Source organism: Ambystoma mexicanum, chromosome 5q (assembly GCF_040938575.1).
Source record: "Ambystoma mexicanum isolate Mex_15411 chromosome 5q, UKY_AmexF1_1, whole genome shotgun sequence".
NCBI classification, from domain to species: domain Eukaryota; kingdom Metazoa; phylum Chordata; class Amphibia; order Caudata; family Ambystomatidae; genus Ambystoma; species Ambystoma mexicanum.
This window is the reverse complement of record NC_090933.1, coordinates 1,402,802,024-1,402,820,597: the sequence shown is the minus strand read 5'-3', so window position 1 is coordinate 1,402,820,597 and position 18,574 is coordinate 1,402,802,024. Positions and strand designations below refer to the sequence as shown.

At 45.2% G+C, this 18,574-nt stretch overlaps 2 protein-coding genes across 2 annotated transcripts in view; one reads left to right on the top strand and one right to left on the bottom strand.

The window, feature by feature from the left end:
- Positions 1–8,831, bottom strand: part of LOC138498208 (fibrocystin-L-like) — a 245,145-nt gene extending 236,314 nt beyond the window's left edge. The window contains exon 1 of the mRNA XM_069622088.1: positions 8,667–8,831. Within this exon, the coding sequence (XP_069478189.1) occupies positions 8,667–8,805 (139 nt within the window). The 5' untranslated portion in view covers positions 8,806–8,831. The remainder of the gene's footprint in view (positions 1–8,666) is intronic.
- A 9,546-nt stretch (positions 8,832–18,377) lies between these two features.
- Positions 18,378–18,574, top strand: part of LOC138498458 (fibrocystin-L-like) — a 374,239-nt gene continuing 374,042 nt past the window's right edge. The window contains exon 1 of the mRNA XM_069622208.1: positions 18,378–18,392. Coding sequence (XP_069478309.1) covers positions 18,378–18,392 — 15 coding nt within the window. The remainder of the gene's footprint in view (positions 18,393–18,574) is intronic.

Genomic DNA, 18,574 nt, shown 5'->3' with positions numbered 1-18,574 from the left:
CCAATATTCCCCCTAGGGGTGGTTTAATGCAGGAGGACCTCATAGGGAGGGACTCCCCTCCCCGGGATAAGGACAACTACCTGGATAACAGTCGGCACAACTCCCCAAGCCTAACAGCCCCAAGCCCTCTAACACCTTCTCACAACCCCCCACCCCTCTGCCTCCACCTAGTACGTACATGTTTTACTATAAATCTCTAATGGTGACATCTACTGAGTCGAAGAAGATGGAAAAAAGCATGAAGAAACTTGGTCCATATACTGACAGGATGGATGTGCACAGGCATAGAGAATGCTTCAAGGAATTGGGAGCAACTTGCCAGTGCTCTGCGGAGAAGTGTTCTACATATTATAATAAAAACCAAAGAAGGACTGAATCAATGAAAGATAAGCCGGCATGGAAGCAGGCAAACCCAAACCTGGGAGACCGCAGAGGAGGTACCACAGCAGGTTCACCAGAGAGGGGAACGGGCTTAGCTTTCTCCCAACAAGGTACTCTGCAGTAGAATCACTGATGTGAGAAGGGTCTGGGCGGAGGTCGCTGGCGTGGTTAGCTCTGGGCAGGAGAAGAAACAGATTCTCGGTAGAAAACAGAAGAACTCAATCCCCACTGAGCCAGCTCAGACCGACAGGACTAACAGAAGCTAGGAAGTACAGCGGCTGAGAAAATCAGCTGCAACCAATGTTCCTGAAAGAACCAGCGACATGGAAGCTCCCTGGAGCAGGTAATGGGGCTCACGGTAGACCCGGTAGGGGTTGGATATAAAGGGGTCCAACGGGAGTAATCTCTCTCATCCTAGTGGTCAGCCAAAAGCCATTGTGGTTAAAGAAACCCAGTTGTGCATCAGGAGTGATGTCTCTCATACCAGTGGCAAGCCAACACCACTTTGAATGAAGAAGTGAAGTTGTGCACCGGGAGTGATCTCCCTCATACCAGTGATAAACCAAGAGTCATTGGGGATAAAGGAAGTGAATCGAGAAGGGTCTGGGGTCATAACAAAAGAAGAGCAAATATCCGATGAGAACGCCCTCATCTCAGTGTCCAGAGGAGGGCCACTGAACCCATGAGAACACTATAGGAGTATGGGAAGTGGAAGCAGGTGAACCACAAAATTGTTCAGAGACAATTCAACTATACTCAGTATACAGGGAACCAGGGGAAGGCAGTCATTCCTTCTGGTCCAGAGTTTGTGGACATTGTGAAGAGCTCACAGATACCAGGAGAAGGGAGTCATCCTCTTGGTAGGAAAGATCCAGATTGGATACAATAAAACTCTAGCGGAAGGGAGTCATTCCTGCTGGCCTACAGAGAGAATCTCAGTGATAAAAGACAGACAGGTTAAGGGAGGAATTCTCTGCATTCACCAAAACCAGGACATTGAACAATTTGTGAAAACCAATACGTGAGGGCAAGGGAGCCATTCCCTCTGGTTGAGAACATTTGTGCCACTTTTGCAGGAGAACTACACACCAGGGGAAGTGAGCCATTCTCCTGGTGTAAGAACTTTGTGTTTACTAGAACCCTTTGATTATACTGTAAGGGATAGAGATATGATTTGACTCAGGACGGTGAATTTTAATTTGAACTGACATTCTAACTTTCCCTTAATTTTAGGTTGAGGCAGGGAAACCCCTCCTTGAGATAGGGATAGATAGGTATTTTCTAACTATTAATAAATGTTTGTGGCCCAGACATGACACCGCCTGGTCAGTCTCTTTACCCTACAAAGTTCACTTAATTCCAACATCCGATGTAAACCATCTACCGACACTTAAATCAAGCATGACTCCAAATATCTCTCTGAGGTGCACCACCCCAAACACTCTTCTATACTCATTCCTGTGGACATATCTGCAGCTTTCGGCATGCTTGGCCACACTCTCTCCTCATCTCTCTCGCCAGGACCTTGCGTATCGCAAATCTGCTCTTACCTGAATTTCTCCCATAGTGGCATATCACGCCTTAAAAATCTAATGCAACTCTCAAACCTCTGACCCCTACCCAACCCCTCAATGATAAATCCTGGGTCATCTGCTCATCACCCACTGTACATCTGCCCTGGGAAGATTTATCTAGTCATTTGACTTTCACTATCACCTCATTGATGACAGTCAAATCTTTTTCTCCTTTCCCTCCTTCACCCCAGCGATCTCAGAAATGACTACAAACTGTCACTGAATGGTTCTCCAATGCCTCATGCTGAACTCTTTGAAAATGGCATTCATATGTATCCTGGCATCCAGTGCCATCCCTAAACCCCCCTCTCCAATCTTCTTCTTGCTCCCTCGCACAAGGCGTACAACCTTGGGTCCTTTTTGATAGCAACCTCAGACTGCAAAAATTCAAAACCACCAATGCTGCTCACCACTCTACAAAGTTCCAAACTCTGTCTTCATGCTCAGCAAATTTGATTACTACTTTTGCCTATACCTTAGCATGCCTCTCTACTCCTTCCTTTAGCTAGAAAAAGTCCTCAACTGCACTACCTGCATTGACACCCTGCCCATATTTCTAGTTTCTAACACCATGCTGATTGGCTCTCCATGAAAAAACACTCTCTTTTCAAATTCCTCCTAGTTTAAAAAGCTATGAATGGGCTTCCACATCAGTACCTGGCTGTCTGTATCTCATTCACTCTGCTCCTCCTATGCACTCAACCTCAATGTCCGATTTCCCATTTGCCTCACCTTTCTTCTGCTCTTTCTCCCTGCTCACTCTGCCTCATTGGACCCACTGTCCATCACAATCATTATTTATTTATTTATGTTTTTCACTTGTATAGCGTGCACAAGCCCTCAGGCATCAGGACGCTAGGGTGAACGTGTTATAAAGCCAGCCTGACTATGGACATCTTCATGGATTTTCTCAAACTTCACCTTTAAATCATAGAAATAGCTTTCTCCACTCACTTCCCCATCCTTCGTACTTGGTCCCACCACTCCTTTCAGTGCCGAGTAATAGCTACATTTTGTATGGCTGTACTTTACTTCTCTTTAGCTTGAAGCACTTCCCCACTAGTTTAATAGTATATTTTTAAGTCACCCTCTTTTTTGTCTCAGTTCTATATCCCACTTCTTTCACAACCTTATAAACCGGCTCACCCCTTGTTCTTATCTTTGACATCATCTAAGGAATGCCTCTGCCTTCTATAAATATGGTATTGTAAGTCATTTTCTACCTAAATTGGCATCTGTGGTCTTGAAATAAACATACAATCAGTACAAATATAGCATTATATCTCAGAAATCCATCTTTTTCTATATGTTTCAATTAGATGGTCAACTCTAAAGCCGAGCGACAATAGTTCAGCATTGAGTCAATAAATAAACTTGCGTTTGGTCTTGATCTTATCCTAAGAGTGCAGCAGTGAGAAATGAAACGACTACAAAACACAATGTTTCCTTTTCTAAAAGCTCTAAAAATATCTAAAGTAGGGCTGCACTGTTTAAAATCATATAACAACAAATGTGGTACAAGATATTAACTCTTCCTCTCATATAGAAGGGACGTATAAATACACAGTGTAAAAATGTCTCAGCTTAGATGCAAACACAGTCCACTTCCTTTTCCTGGCCCATTTTCCAGTAAATATTAAAATGAAGGTAATTTGGAACTAAATGTGCGCTCAAAATCATCACCTTATCATTCTCCCATCTAGTCAACATTTTAAGGCCCAGGCTAACATGGAAGCATTGCGACAGCTCATTATATTTAACATCATATCATTCTTGTTTTCTCTCTCTTTTTTGGCATTTTTATTGGCACCAGAGTACAATGTATCGGAAGTCTTTGTTGCAGTTTCTTTGCGCTTAAGGATTGGTCTCTGTCAGCCGTCCTAATCTCATTCTGTTGCCAAACGGTCTCAGTTACTTCACTGTCTTTTTCTAAGTCTTCAGACACACAGGGATTGTTCTTCACTCTTCCAGAATACAGCATTATTGCTGGGTGCCTTCACACTGGACTCTTTCTTGCTGTGAGAGGTTAATAGGTCATGGATCTTTATCTTTGCAGACTTTCAAGGATTGTCCTCTATATCCGGAATGTTGCATTGGCTCTGACCCCCGCCCGGAGAGTATGTTGTATCAAAGTATTAGGGATTTGACTCTATTCCAGAATGCTGCACCTTACTTACAATCTCCCGCTTGAGTACAGTGGCTCAAAAATTACTCCCTTTGGGTTTTCTGTGAGAGCCTGGCTTACATCAAATGCACAGTAAGGGAGGCACCTTACTCCACATATCCCTCCAGAAAATGGCATAGTGCAAAGAATCTGAGGGGTTTAGTGACAAACGCTGGTACAGAATGAATTCTTCACTCACAATCTCCAGAAGAGATACTTGACGAGGCCAGATGCCAGAGGGCCACTTTTATCACAAGAAGATTTTGGAAGATGAGGTGATGATAGGCTAACTCTCATTGCAGTAAAGCCAAGAGGAAAATATGGGTAAAAAAGGGACATTGGTTTCCTACTGCAAATTTCAGGTTGCATGGAACCCTTTCTAATAAGGGTGTCCTGGTCTTCGGTTACTCATCACCTTTCGCATTGCACCACATCACTGAGGTTTAGCATGATCCTTTGTAGCAAAGTATCTCTTTGGGCAACTTCACAAATTCATGAGCCCTGAGTAATGAAGTTAGGAATTCAACCACAGTCGCCAGATGCTCCTCCTTCTGTCTCATGTGAGTGATAATGTAGGGGAGAGACCCAAAGCACTCATGTTTCTGTGGACCCAAAAACTGTGGCACCTTCCACAGTAATTGTGTCTGCTGGTAATTCCCACATCAATGGTGCAGCAAAGATTGGCAACAGGCACATATGCAAGACGTACTTTGCTTCCAGACACTGCGGCACTCCATCTATGGCTCATACCCTTCCGTTTCTAAAGCTGACACAGTTGAGGAGCTGGAAGAGGACACTACTTTGTATGTTAGAGCCTCACATGAATAATTAGCATGTTGAGGGACTTCTAGAGCCCGCAACCTTATGACCATTTGTCAGAGAAGACCTGCATCCTGACCTAATTTCTGTCAGCAAATGCCTCTTTGAGGACAGCTATTCCTTTGCAGACTGACTTCTGGATGGAGATAGGGACGATGGGCTTGTTTTGCATTCAGGAGCCATCACGAACAAACTGGATTTAAAGTAGTGTCCATTACAATTCTAAACTCTGTATATTGACTTTTAGCACTACATATTAAATCTTCTGTGCTTTCAATAGCTCTCGCTTCCCAGAGCCCTTCCTTCCTCTTCCACTCCCTCTTCCCACCTCCCAGCCCTCCCTCCACCCTTGATTGGGCAGGTCTCTGGTCTTAACGGACCCTCCCAGGACAGCCCTCTGCCCGGCAGCCCCTTGCGGCTAAGGGCCCCTAAAGCAAAGGGCGGCTCCAGCAGAGGGGGCACCCTACAGTGTCTGCAGGTGTCAGCAGGGGAAGCCAGTGGCCAGCCGTCAACCAGCAGCTACAAAGTAAGGTAGGAGTGGCCCGGGTCTGGAATAGAACCTTCAATCTACCCTAAACCTTCCACTTAGCATTCTCTCAGAATTAGGTGTGTTCTCTCCGGTATTTGAAAAACTGCATTGAGAGAGTATTTGAAAGTATTTATAATTGTATTGTGAAACCTAGGTCTTTTTCCCATTATACAGGACTCTCAGACTCAGGGGTGTTTCACCGGTAACTGAAAAACTGCATTGTGAAAGTATTTGAAAGTATTTAAAATTGTATTGTGAAACCTAGGCCTTTTTTCCCCATATACCGGAATCTTAGAATTAGGTGAGTTTTCTCAGGTATCTGAGCAACATTGTGAAAGTAGAGCCATTCTGTGGTTTTGACTTCTTAGCAAAGCATTCATCTAGCAAACTTTCTACCATGGTCTGAGCGCCTGATGTTCTGTCCAATTGTCTACTATTTTCTCACCTCTCTCTGTCTTGTCTGCTTGCCGCCCTCCCTGCATCCTTCGCTAGTGTTCTCCCCACGCCTAGCCACCTCCCCCACTTTTTCCTCTTCTCTCCTCTCCCCATCTACTGTATGGTGCTCTCTGTCTCTCCTATCTTTTTTGTAACTGCTTCTCTATCGACTATCCTGCTCTCCTCACTAAATCTGGTAGGAAGATGTTTAAAAAGGACATCCTGGTCTCCAATCCTGGCATCCCTATCGCTGACACCTACACCAGTGCCTCCTCTAGGCAAACCCTCACCAACATCCTCTTTGTCATTCCCTCGCCAGACCTATGGACTCTTCATGTGGTCTCTGTGCTTTCTCCTCTCTCTTCTTGTCTCATTAATGGTAGCACCCGGTGAGAGGCCCTCCTGGCCTCCTTCGACTCCTCAAGGTCATCATTAATGTATACCTGAATGGTATCGTCTTGGTCCAAGACCGTCAGTACAATCTTCTCCTCTTTGATAGACGCTTCCTGTGCCTCATCAATTTCCTTCCTTCTCCTGATGTCCCCTCTCTTCCCTCCACAGCTTTCTTGCCTCCCCCATGCTGTCTCCTCAGCCAGCTCTGTCATGAGCTTTGACACTCTCCTCCCTGATGGCTACAAGATCCTCTCTGCGGCCAGGTCCAACCGTTCTGGAGGAGGTGTAGCTCTGATCTTCCCTGAGTGGATTCCAGCCTCTGTCATTCCTTCGCAGGCCTACTCCTCTTTTGAATGCCACATCTGCAGGCTCTCTCTCTCTCTCTCCTGGCCACTCCCTTACTGTGGCCACCATCTATCGGCCACCTGGTCAGATCTCCTCCTTCCTCTCTGAGTGGGCAGACCTCTCCTCTTCTCTCCTGGTCTCAACCACTTAACTCCTCCTTCTTGGAGACTTTGACATCCACCTGGATGCTTCCTGTCCTTCCTCTGGACTCTTTCGCAACCTATGCAACTCTCTCTCACTCTCTATCCTCCCCTCTAGCCCAACTCACACTGCAGGGCACACTCTCGATGTTCTGATCCCTACCGACCTTCCCCTCTCTATCCCTCTCACCTGGAGTGATCACTTTCTCCTTTCCTCCCAACTCACTCTCTCCACCCCTCAGGCCAAGCCAACTCCACCACTGCCACCTACCTTCTCGGTTATCTGACCCATGAAGCATGTGTCAGCTGAGGCTTTCGCCGCCACTTTCTCACCCCCTCCTCCCCCTTTGGCTGACTCACACCCTGACACAGCCCTCTCCATGCTCCACTCTGCTATATCTGATACTCTTGATGTTCTTGTCCCTGTCTTGAGGATCCGCTTGAAGCCCAAAGCCAAGTGCAACTCCTGGTACGACTCAGACCTCGCCACCCTTAAACGCAAGAGCAGGGTAGCTGAGAGGAATTGGCGTGCTTCATGTACATTCTCTGACAAACTGGTGTCCGTCTGCTCCATTGGCAATACCGGTTCTCTGTCTGCACCAAGAAGAGAGCCCATATCCAATTCTGTGTCTCTGCAGCATCTAACAACTCTGCCAAACTCTTTAAAGTGTGCAAGGAGCTGGCCAATCCTGCTGCAGTCTCTACCTCTCCTGTCCCCTCCCAGGCCTTCTGCACGGCCCTGGCTTCTCATTTCATCTCTAAAACTCAGGACGTCCTGTCCTCGCTCTCTTCTTCTCCCCATACCCCCTCTACTCCCTGCTCTTCCTCTGGCCCTTCTTCGACCATCTCTCCTCCCTCCTTCTCTGCCTTTCCCTTTTCTTCCCAGACAAGGTTTCTAGACAAGTCTGATCTATGAAAGTCTTGTCAAAACAGGTTCACCCCTGTTCCTCCAAAACCATCAGGGACCACATTGACACCTTGGCCCCTGGTCTGGCTGACTTCTACAACCACTCCTTCACCACTGGAGTCTTCCCTTCCCCACTGAAGCACTCCCTTGTGTACCCTCTTCTTAAGAAACCAACAGCCGACCCCTCCTGCCCAGCTAACTATCGCCCAATCTCCATCACTCCTTTCCTGGGCAAACTCCTGGAAAAACTGGCCATCTCCCAGCTTAATCTTTTCACTGAATCTGTTGGTTGTCTTCCCGACCACCAGTCTGGCTTCAGAGCTGCCAGAAGCACGGAAACTGCTCTCCTGAACATCTGTGAAAACCTGCTCTCCAGCCTTGATTCCAACACTCCCTGTGTCCTCATCTTATTTGATCTCTCCTGCCTTTCACACGGTCAACCGCTCCCAACCATCAGTGGCCGAAGCGGTTGGGAGCGGTTGGGAGCGGTGCGCCTCTACTTTTATCAATTAAGTTTTACTATTCCTAGACTTTTATTTTAAAAAAACCCATTCCGGAATGGTTTTGTTTTAGAATAAAAGTGTAGGAAGCAGTTTAAACTTGCACTTCAGTGTACTGCACTGAACGTGTCCCTAAACAGCAAACGCGTTTGTTTGGAGGTTTGTATTGCGCGTGGGAAAGGCCATTGCAATGGGGTTTGTGGGGAGCAAGACAAGCCAGCAGGGAACATAGTTCCACTGCTTCTTTACATAAACTTCAACCACTGAACATAGGGGATAACGGAGAAGGAGGTAGGGCGGAGGAGCAATGTGAGCAAGCGGCCAGCTACATCAGAAGAAAGAGGCTAGATAGGGGGTGATATAACAAGGTAAGGCCCACTATCTGGCCAATGGAAAGGCTGAGTGGTACTGACACAGCAACCAAATAAAAAAAGTGTAAAAAAAGTCTGAAACAGCCCCACGTAATATGTCATACTCACCATTAAGAATATCCACATAACGGTCCCCCAGTACAGCCACTGGTGAGAGCCGCCTGGTCTCTGAATCAGGATCCAAGCTCTCGATGACCAGCATCTCATGTTCCAGTCCTAAGCATTTGTAACATTTCCATGCTGACATGTAGGTGCATGTAGAATCTCTGATGATTCCTTAAAAAATACAAAGTACAGATATATTAATTGTAATGGTTTACAGCATATGTCAATGTTTATTTAATGAGGACATGCATGATTTAATACGACTTCATATAGTATTTGCTAGTTGTGATTAGGTATTCATGCAGTAGGGCATAGAATTAGAGCTTTGTGTGCCCTCCCATTGTATATTAACACATTGCGAACCACATGACAAACCTATAGACAGACGCATGTTGGTGGCAGATTGTGGCCTCCAACTGACTGCACCCCATATACAAGGCCCCAGGTCCATGTGGAACAAATGTAAGAAACTGAACCTCATTGGACCTGCACATGAAATCAATAACTGGAGAGGCGGCATTCAAATATGACCAATTTCGAAAGTCATATGTCGCGGCTCAACCTTTACATCCTTCATTTGCACACTCCGAAAAACCACACTGGAGTTTTTCCTAAGGTAACTGTCTCTTTGCTTTATCTGTTTTACATTACAAAGTATCCAATTAAGAAGCAGTCTGTTTAAGAATTCTTTAATAACTACGGTGCCTCCCATCTTTTCAACATTTATCTATGCCCTTTTGTTTTATCTTGCTTTCTTACGCAACTGTTGGCCAGATACTGGTCCATCAAACTCAGTGCTCAGCTAAACTTCCATGCATATTCCTCCAGATTATTAAAGAATTGGATAACCATAGACATCTTTTGCACAAACCTAAAACAGCTTATGTTACTGGGACTGCCACCAACTCACCTTAACCCGTCCCATTATTTTCAATCAGGGAGTTATCTATACAGCGTCTTTCAGGAACGGACGGGTCATCTTTGACCCTAGATATAATCCGATTCCCACAAAGAAGCTCTAAGACTTTTGAAACTGTAATACATTTTAAGATACACCCAGTGCTTAATTTGTGTTAGTGTATGTAGGGCTGATAGCCAAAACCTATTTCTGAGCACCGGCACATATTGTCTCAACCTCAGTTCAATAATGATGTGCTTTTTTAGTAACTTTGACTTAGTCACACAGCAAGCAGGGAGGACAGAAGCAATGCTTACAGCCAGCAGCACCACCACAAAGGCAAAACAATGAGAAAGCAAACTGTCATGGAGAAGTAACGGCCTATATTAGAAGATATGACAGAGATGTATGAGAAGGATTTCCTCAGTTCAGTAATTATTTTGTATGCATTTGGCCATCTGTGATGGTGCATGCCACCTGCATTCCCACGGCCTCCAGGGTGCTTTATGTGCTTGCATGCCAAGATGGGAAGTAAATGCTGTTTCCCATATGCCCACTGCTGCACTGCTGCCTACCATCTTGATGGGCGCGTGGAAAATGGATTGACTGATGGGCCTCTCCAGTGACTGGATGTGAAGTGAATATATGGCCTTTACTCCTTACTTAGTGTTAAAGGCACTGCGCATTGCATGATATAAGATATATATATTCAGTGAAAGAAAACTGGGTTAAGAGAGAGTTAAGATGATCAGATTTAGCCCAACAAACCCCCAAAAACTCAGCAATCGCACAAGTTCACCTTAACTCTGCTCCCCTTGTTACTCAGCATATGACTACAATGATGAAATCACATATCACATCACTGCTGACATCACTAATTCCATCAAACAAAGCACCAAGGCCAATATAAAGGTTTTAATGAGGCGGGGGCAGCCTCTTCTCAGTCGATTATTTTAAAAACTGCCGGATGGATTTACCCCAAAACAGTCAAGGAATTTACAACAACGCTTTCTGCCCAAGTTGTTTCTTATTTGGTCCAAATCTATCCAGCAATTTTTGTGCTGACTGTTCAAAAACAACACTTTTTCTCTATGGGAAAATGAATGGGCTGAAAACTGTGGTGTTTTGTTTTCTTAATAGCTTCTTCATTTTTGAACATATTGTTGCCAACATTTCCATGTATTACCAGCAGACTACAGGTGCCAGCAATGGTAAGTAATTACCCATTCTATGTAGTCCACAGGACTATATAGGGGGAATGCCTGTGTTACCGGCACCTGTAATACCAGCTGTTTTCTGCTGGTGGGGTACCACACAATACTTACAGTCACAAAAATGCACCAATTGCTGACAGTCTTTAAAAAGCATGAAAATTACTGAGCAAGGGGTGACTGTATAGATAAAGGAAGAAAGGCAGGTTAGTTTCAGAACATAGGCAGTATACTTTATTTAGACTTAAATAGTGATACTGTGTGAGGATACCCCCACCCAGGCAACCTGTAAAGGAAAAGTCAAGGTGTACTTTATCTTGTTTATTACCGCACAGTCCAAATAAGTTCAATTAGATCTGCTTTTCTTTAAATAGGTTGCACCAAAGTACTTGAGGTGCCACAGGAGAACAGGATCCACAATGAATCTGGGACCACAGGATGATTCCTAAGCCTGGAAGCCGCTCTTCCTCGTCACAGTACTTTGGGTGCCTTGGCAGGCGAAGAGGTGGAGTGTCATGACTTTATTTGATGGGGCCCATGAAGGATGGACCCCCTTTGCAAGAAGGAGTCGCTAGGATCCCGAGGCCAAGAGAAAAGGGGGAACCAGACAGTGTCCGAAAGGCAGCACTTTCGGTCTTCGCAGTGGTCTCCGTTGGTGGGTCGTTACTCCGGCTGTGATGTCCCACGAATGTGAAACTTGCTGTGTTCTCTGAAAGGGCCTGGCTGACGAAGATAATACCTCCCGGGAACATTGGTTGCCTTTCGGTGGCGACAGGTGCAGTGGCAGAAGTAGGTGTCGGGTTTCAGGATTTCTTGGTTTAGCGACTTTTGGATCTTTGGTGCTGTAGCCACAGCACAGACCTCTGGATGGCTTCTGGCAACGTGGACTCGACCACTGGATTGGACTACAGACCCTCACAAAGGCAAAACCTCTTCGGTGGGAAAAAGTGATCAGATGTCGTATCAGGGATGTCCCATGAAAGATTCTTTGTTCAGGTTGAACATTCGCAGCTCCGGGTGTCAAGCAGCACTATGCCAGGTTATCCGCTCTTGGGGGCGGTAGGCAGCAATCTGGCTTCCAGCAGTCACAAATACTCCTCTGAACGCTGAGTGACAAAACTGGACTTCTTTGACTCAAGATGTCCAAGCACTCCTCTTCTGGACTCACAAAGACCCTGTCTCTGTACGGCAGGCACACAGGACTGGCTTCCAGGGTACTTCTGATGAAGAGTAGCAGGTGCACGATAGTCCTTCGTAGCTTGGGAAGAGGTCTCCTAACTAGGTCGTCTCTTGGATCAGTCCTTGGAAGTAAATAGTAGCTTTCGAATTACTTGAGGAAAATGCAGCAGCCGACTTCTTCCTCCATCTGGGCTCCAGGGAACAGCTTGTTCTTGCTTCAGCTTCAACTTCAGCTTCTGAACTTAGATTCTGAACAAATTGCTGAGTAAGAGGTCCCTAGTTATACACATTTGATCCCCATTCACTCAAGCTGAGCCAGGCTCAGGCAGCCAATCATTTACAAGTGCATTAATGCCGGCAGGCAGCCAATCAGGCTCACAGGCATTCAGGCCATTTACTCTACCCAGACACCCATAACACAGAATGTGGATTGCAATAAGCACCAAGCCTTTCAGAACACTACACTGCATTCACTCCACTTTTAGTCAGGGCTGACCCTGACTAAATTGTGTGAGATTGTGTCAGACACACAAAACAGACACCCACAACACAGAATGCGAGTTGACTTTAGACTTTTTCATCCAGGTCCAACCCCAAGGGTGTACCCACAACACACAGCCCCTTGGAAGGCCCCATTCATTCTGACAGGAGGCAGCCCCAGTGATATATATGGTCTTTTCACCCAACAGCCAGTCAGGAAGAAAGACAGGGACAGAGTCAGGGCTTCACATGACTTTGGGAAACAACGTGTAAAGGCAAAGAAACTAGGAGGCTACAGTGGCCATTTTTCCTTTCTTCAGGAATACATTGATTTCTATGGCAGTGCCTGGGTGTCCCAAAAATGGAGGACACTCAGAGCCACTCCCAAGTCAGCATGTAGCTACCACCAGCCCATACCCTGCTCCGTGGGCAAAAAACAGGTGCCCCAAAACACACATTAGGGGTACAAGGATTTACCCCCCACCGATGGGTGCCATAAGGGTATCCCATGGGTGTTGTTCACTAAAATGAAAAATGAAGCGCTGCCCTGTCAGAGTTGCCGTCTGGACCTCAGTGCCCGAAAACATACAGAAAACACACGCAGAGAAGTGGTAGGACAAGAACTAGGAGGCCCAGTCTCTCCAAAAGCCATTTCCAGCATCACACATATGGTCTTTGCCCTACTGTAACGGTTTGGCAGGCTAACAAATGATGGTCTGCAGGCTTGCCCAGAGCAAAGCCAGAGGTTAGGATTAACTCCAAACCTTCCAGACATCACCTGTTTTGATTTGCATAAGTCACCCAGAGTGGGGAGGGTAGGCCCAGACATGGGTCCCGAGCCTGCTGGGCCTAGAGACACATGCTACTCCTCACTGAGGATGGCCAATGAGGCATAAACATGTCTTGGGATGCTTGTGGTCGCGTACAAAGGGATGTGACTTAGCAGTAGGGGCTGGACTGCCCCTTTTGGAGTGGGACCAATACTGATTTGCCTATGGTCTTTACCCTTCTTTAATGGCTTGGCGGGCTGATGAACGATGGTCTGGAGTGTTGCCCAGAGCAATGCCAGAGGTTAGGATTAACTCCAAACATTCCAGACATCACCTCTTTTGTTCTGCATTTTCTTGGCAGAGTAGGCACAGAGGATACTTTCTCTTATTGTACATGTTGAAAGAACATCAGATGTTAATGGAGATCCCATAAAATGTATCTAATAATTGGAAAGACTTATCCATAGAGAGAGATTTCCCACAAATTCCAAGCTACCACCCTGGTTGAATATTACAAATCACAAAAGATTCCATGCAGGTTACTTTGTGTAGAGATAGGTTAAACTTTGTTAAAAAATGGGATCAGATCCTTAATAAGTGCTTACTGGATCTGATCCTTTTCCAGCTATTGAGGAACTTTCTAAATCTTTTTCTACCATTGAAAATGAGATCACTGATTTGAAGACACAACTTAATTACATCAGAATCAGAACTTAAGACCATCTTGGAGAATATAAATCAGAAGATCTCTTCATATCAGAGAGACATTGCGCAAAGAAACCTTAGGAAATACAAGAGGGACACATATGAATATATGAACAACATTGTATACACTTGGCACAAATATTATGCCCAAAGATCTAACAATAGATTCACTAAACAGAACCAAGGTTATTCAGGTACAGAGAGAAGTAGTGAGGGTAGTTCATTTCTGGAGATAATATTCGTACTGAGCCCTCAAAATTGGCTATTTGTGTACCTGATTCAACGTCTCTCGAAGAGGCATCTATACCTAGCATTTCTAGAGTAGTTATTATACTAGCCCGTTGTGAGGTCAATTTTTTAGACCAAAAAAAACAGATGACGGAAAAAGACTGGCTCGTCAGCGAAACAAGTGACAGAAGAGCAGAATATTGAGGGTAACAGTTCAAGTAAATATTTGACAGCAGGGCAGCTTTCTGCTCTAAATAAGGGTCTGTCCTTTGTGTCAACTGTTCATACAAGCTAGTTTGAAGAGAAAATTAACCTACATAGGCTATTGCGTAAGATTAGTTTGCAAATGTTTTTTGACCTACAACCTCCAGTGGAGGAAGAATCAGTGTCTTTTGAAGCCTTATTACTTACCTAAAAGTAGATTTGACCGGCCATTACAAAATCTTGCCATCAACATTTTTGAGAAACAAGTTATGGATCAATTCCATAATATTAATTTTCAAAAAAGTTATCCATTTAACAAGGAAAAATAACTAATGCAGATTGCAAAATTGGCTAAAGAGGAAAATCTAATGATTAAAACTGCTGACAACTGTGGGCCAGTGTTGTGATGAACTCTACCTTTTATCACGTAAGTTGTCTAGCACTGTTGGAGGACAAATTCACTTATATAAAGCTTGATAGTGCAGTTGGCAAAGAATGGATTCGTGAAATAATTCTGCAATTTTTTACCAATCTTTCCCCTATCACTCCGGTCTTTTACGGACTCCCAAAAATTCAAAAGCATCAGACATTACCACCATTGAGACCTATTGTGGTGGCCAACGAGAGTATGATATGATATGATAAGGAATTTATAACGCGCCTATACACAAGCGTTTCAAGGCGCGACGCAGCAAGGGAGGGGGAACAGAGGGAGGACAGAGACAACAATCCTACTAGGCCAAGTGTCATTCAGATCGCGCAAGTGCAGGGGAAGGGGGAAGAGGAAAAGTGCAGAGTGGGTGGGGGGTGGGGACAGTGCAGTACATGGGAAAAATAGAATAAATAAAACAATATGAGAAGTAGGGCCAGCTGGTGGCAAATGCAAGGGTAAGTGCAGACATCAGGTGTCACATGCTGGTGGGGAACTGTAGGGATACAGAAAACAGTCCCCAAGTGCAGGGGTTGCCAGGGAGGCAGTGCAGGTATGTAACTGGTGGGGGAGGGGACCTGGGCCCGAGGTCAGAGGGTGGCCAGGTAACCAGTACAGTTCAGCCAGGAATTTAGCAGGTGAGAGGAGGAGAGAAAGCAGAAGCAAAAAGGAAGGTTTTGAGTTGCTTCCAGAACCGGAGATGGTTCTCCTCAAGTTTCAGGGAGGCAGGGAGGCTGTTCCAGAGGGAGGCCCCAGCCGAGAAGAGAGATCTACCACCAACTCATTGCTTGGAGAAGCGACTGACCCTGAGGGAGTTGGAGGTGGATGAGTGGAGAGCTCGAGAAGGAAGATATTTAGGAAGAGAAAGTTGAAGGTATTGAGGCCCCAAGCCCCGAAAGGCCTTGTGGACAATGCAGAGGGTTTTGAACTTAATCCTCGCAGCCAGTGGGAGCCAGTGAAGGTATTTCAGTCCTGGAGAGATACGATCTCTGGGCTTGAGGCCAAGGACAAGTCTTGCAGTCCTGGAATAGTTGCAGAGGGTGGAGAGTAGAAGCAGGCAGATTTAGAAAGAGGCTGTTGCAGTAGTCCAGTCTAGAGAGAACCAGAGCTTTGGAGACAGTGAGCTTCTGGGGGAAGGAGAGGAAAGGAAGAATACCTCTGAGGGGGTGCAGCAGGTAGTGTGACTTAAGACGTCAGAGATGTGAGGAGAGAAGGAGAGTGTGGAGTCGAAGATAACCTTGCGGTTTTTAGCCTCGCAGGTGGGAGCAGGAAGAGGGCCAAGAGCAGCCGGCCAGAGAGTGACAGGAAAGGAGGGAGCTGGTGTGCCGATGAGGAGAATCTCAGTCTTACTGGCATTAAAGCTGATATCATTGGCGGCACACCACTCCTGGATAGCAGACAGACAGTCAGAGTTGACAGACGGAGACGAGGTGGCCGAAGGTATCCTGAAAATGAGCTGCGTGTCATCCGCATAGCATTGAAAGTTGGGGCAGAGAGTGGCAATGCGGTGGGCAAGAAGTGCCAGGTATTGGTTGAACAGCCAGGGAGAGAGGTTAGACCCCTGGTGGACACCACAAGTTGAGATAGAGGAGAGGAAGGACACAAGTTGGACCTGGGAGGGTCGATCAAAGAGGGAAGAAGTGAGCCACACCAGCGCCAAGGCCTGACCGGTGATACCCAGGTTAGCAATGAGACGGTTGAGCAGCATGGCATAGTTGACTGTGTCAAAGGCAGAAGAGAGATCAAGTAAGAAGAGGACACAGGGGGTGTTGGAGTCAAGGTTTGAGACCAGGTCTTCACAGATGTTCAGGAGAGCAATTTCCGTGCTTCTGGCAGCTCTGAATCCAGATTGATCGTCATGAAGACAACCGACAGATTCAGTGTGAAGATTAAGCTGGGAGATGGCCAGCTTTTCCAGGGCTTTGCCCAGGAAGGGAGTGATGGAGATTGGGTGATAGTTAGCCGGGCAGGACGGGTCGGCAGAGGGTTTCTTGAGAAGAGCGTGCACAAGCGAGTGCTTCACAGGGTATGGGAAGACTCCAGTGGTGAAGGAGTGGTTGCAGAAGTCGGCCAGAGTAGGAGCCAGGGAGTCAATGTGGTCCTTGATGGTTTTGGAGGAACAGGGATGAACCTGCATATTTGACCCCGCTGATCATTTACATAGATATGATTTTGCAACCTTCGGTACACTCAATACCGACTTATTTACGTGATACTACAGACTCCCTTAATTGTGTTCCTGAAGTGAGATGATTGAATAATTACTGGATTCTCTTTTCAATGGATGTATGTAGCTTGCAAACATTGATTCCCCAAAATGAGGGAATAGAACGGGTAGAGTGGATTCCTTTGTAATCTGAGGAAGTAAAGGCTAACTATCAATGTGTGTTTGAATATATTCATATTATTCTATTTAATAACTACTTCAGATACTGTGGTATCTACTATGCCCAGGCATTCCGGACATCCATGGGTTCCACGATGGCCCCAGCTTACACAAATAGCTTTAGGATTTTTTCGAGAAGACACATATATTGGCTTATTCACATTGGCCTGGGAAGATAGCAATGTGGAAAAGTTACATAGATGATATCTTCGGAATTTGGACGGGCACTTAATTGGAATTAAATTAGTTATTTGATTACTTAAATGTAACACATTCACGCATTAAGTTCACAACTGATATTTGCCTTTTTTTGCTTGACCACCTTGATATTGTAGAGGGCAAATTGGTGACATCTGTCTATTATAAACCTACTGATGTGAATAATCTATTGCACAATTTGAGATCTCATCCATGAGCATTGACTAGAAGTCTACTTAAAGTCAACTCCTGAGGCTGAAGAGAATTCTCTCTGACCCTGGGGATTTTAACTCTGAATGTACTGAGCTCCAGAATAAATTCAATGCTAGATGTTTCAAGAAATTCTATAATAGGAAAGGCTACTAAGACCCAGCAAAAAAATACACAGACTCCTCTTCTTAACATTTCAAAATATTCCAAACAGAGAATGCATATTGCACTTATCATTAAGGAAAATTGGAAGACCCTACATCATGACCCGCAGTTCTTGAAATTATTTTCGCAGCCTCTGTGCCTCTCCTCCACTTACTGCAACAATGTTATCAAAGGCAACACTATTTCCTATCCGTGCACAGGTAGAAAAATTGGACTAAGGGATTTTGCTACCTGCACTACATCAGGTGTCATTTACTGCATCAAATGCCCATGTGGGCAATTATATCTTGGGCAAACCTCAGGATCAGCACATGAGAGGTGGTTAGAACACAAATCTAACATTCAACCCCATAATAATAGATCACTGGTTGCACAACATTTCTATAGGAAACAACGTAATGTCTCACAAGTAAGATTCATCATACTGGAGGTTGTTAAGACTCCTGACAGAGGTGGGGACCTCACCACATGTCTCCTACAACACGAGATGTATTGGATACACTTATTGGATACAGTACAGCACAAGGGCATGAATGAAGATTTCAGTTTGCATTGCTTTATATGAATCTGTTTTGACAAGGTTTGTTAGAAGTCCATGTAAGCTGTTGTTTGTAAATTTAACATAATTACAGGAAGCATTTCATTGATAGATGTGTAGTAAAGTGGTAAGCATTTGGAAAGCTCTAGCTATGTTGCTTTCTGCATAACATAGGGTATCTCTCAAAGCGCTTTGGCGTAAAGCGCGATATAAACCTAATAAATACAAATAAATACAAATTATTAGGAAGCACCTGGTTTAAATATTTCGAACACACCACATGTTTTCTTCAATAGTTACATAAGGATA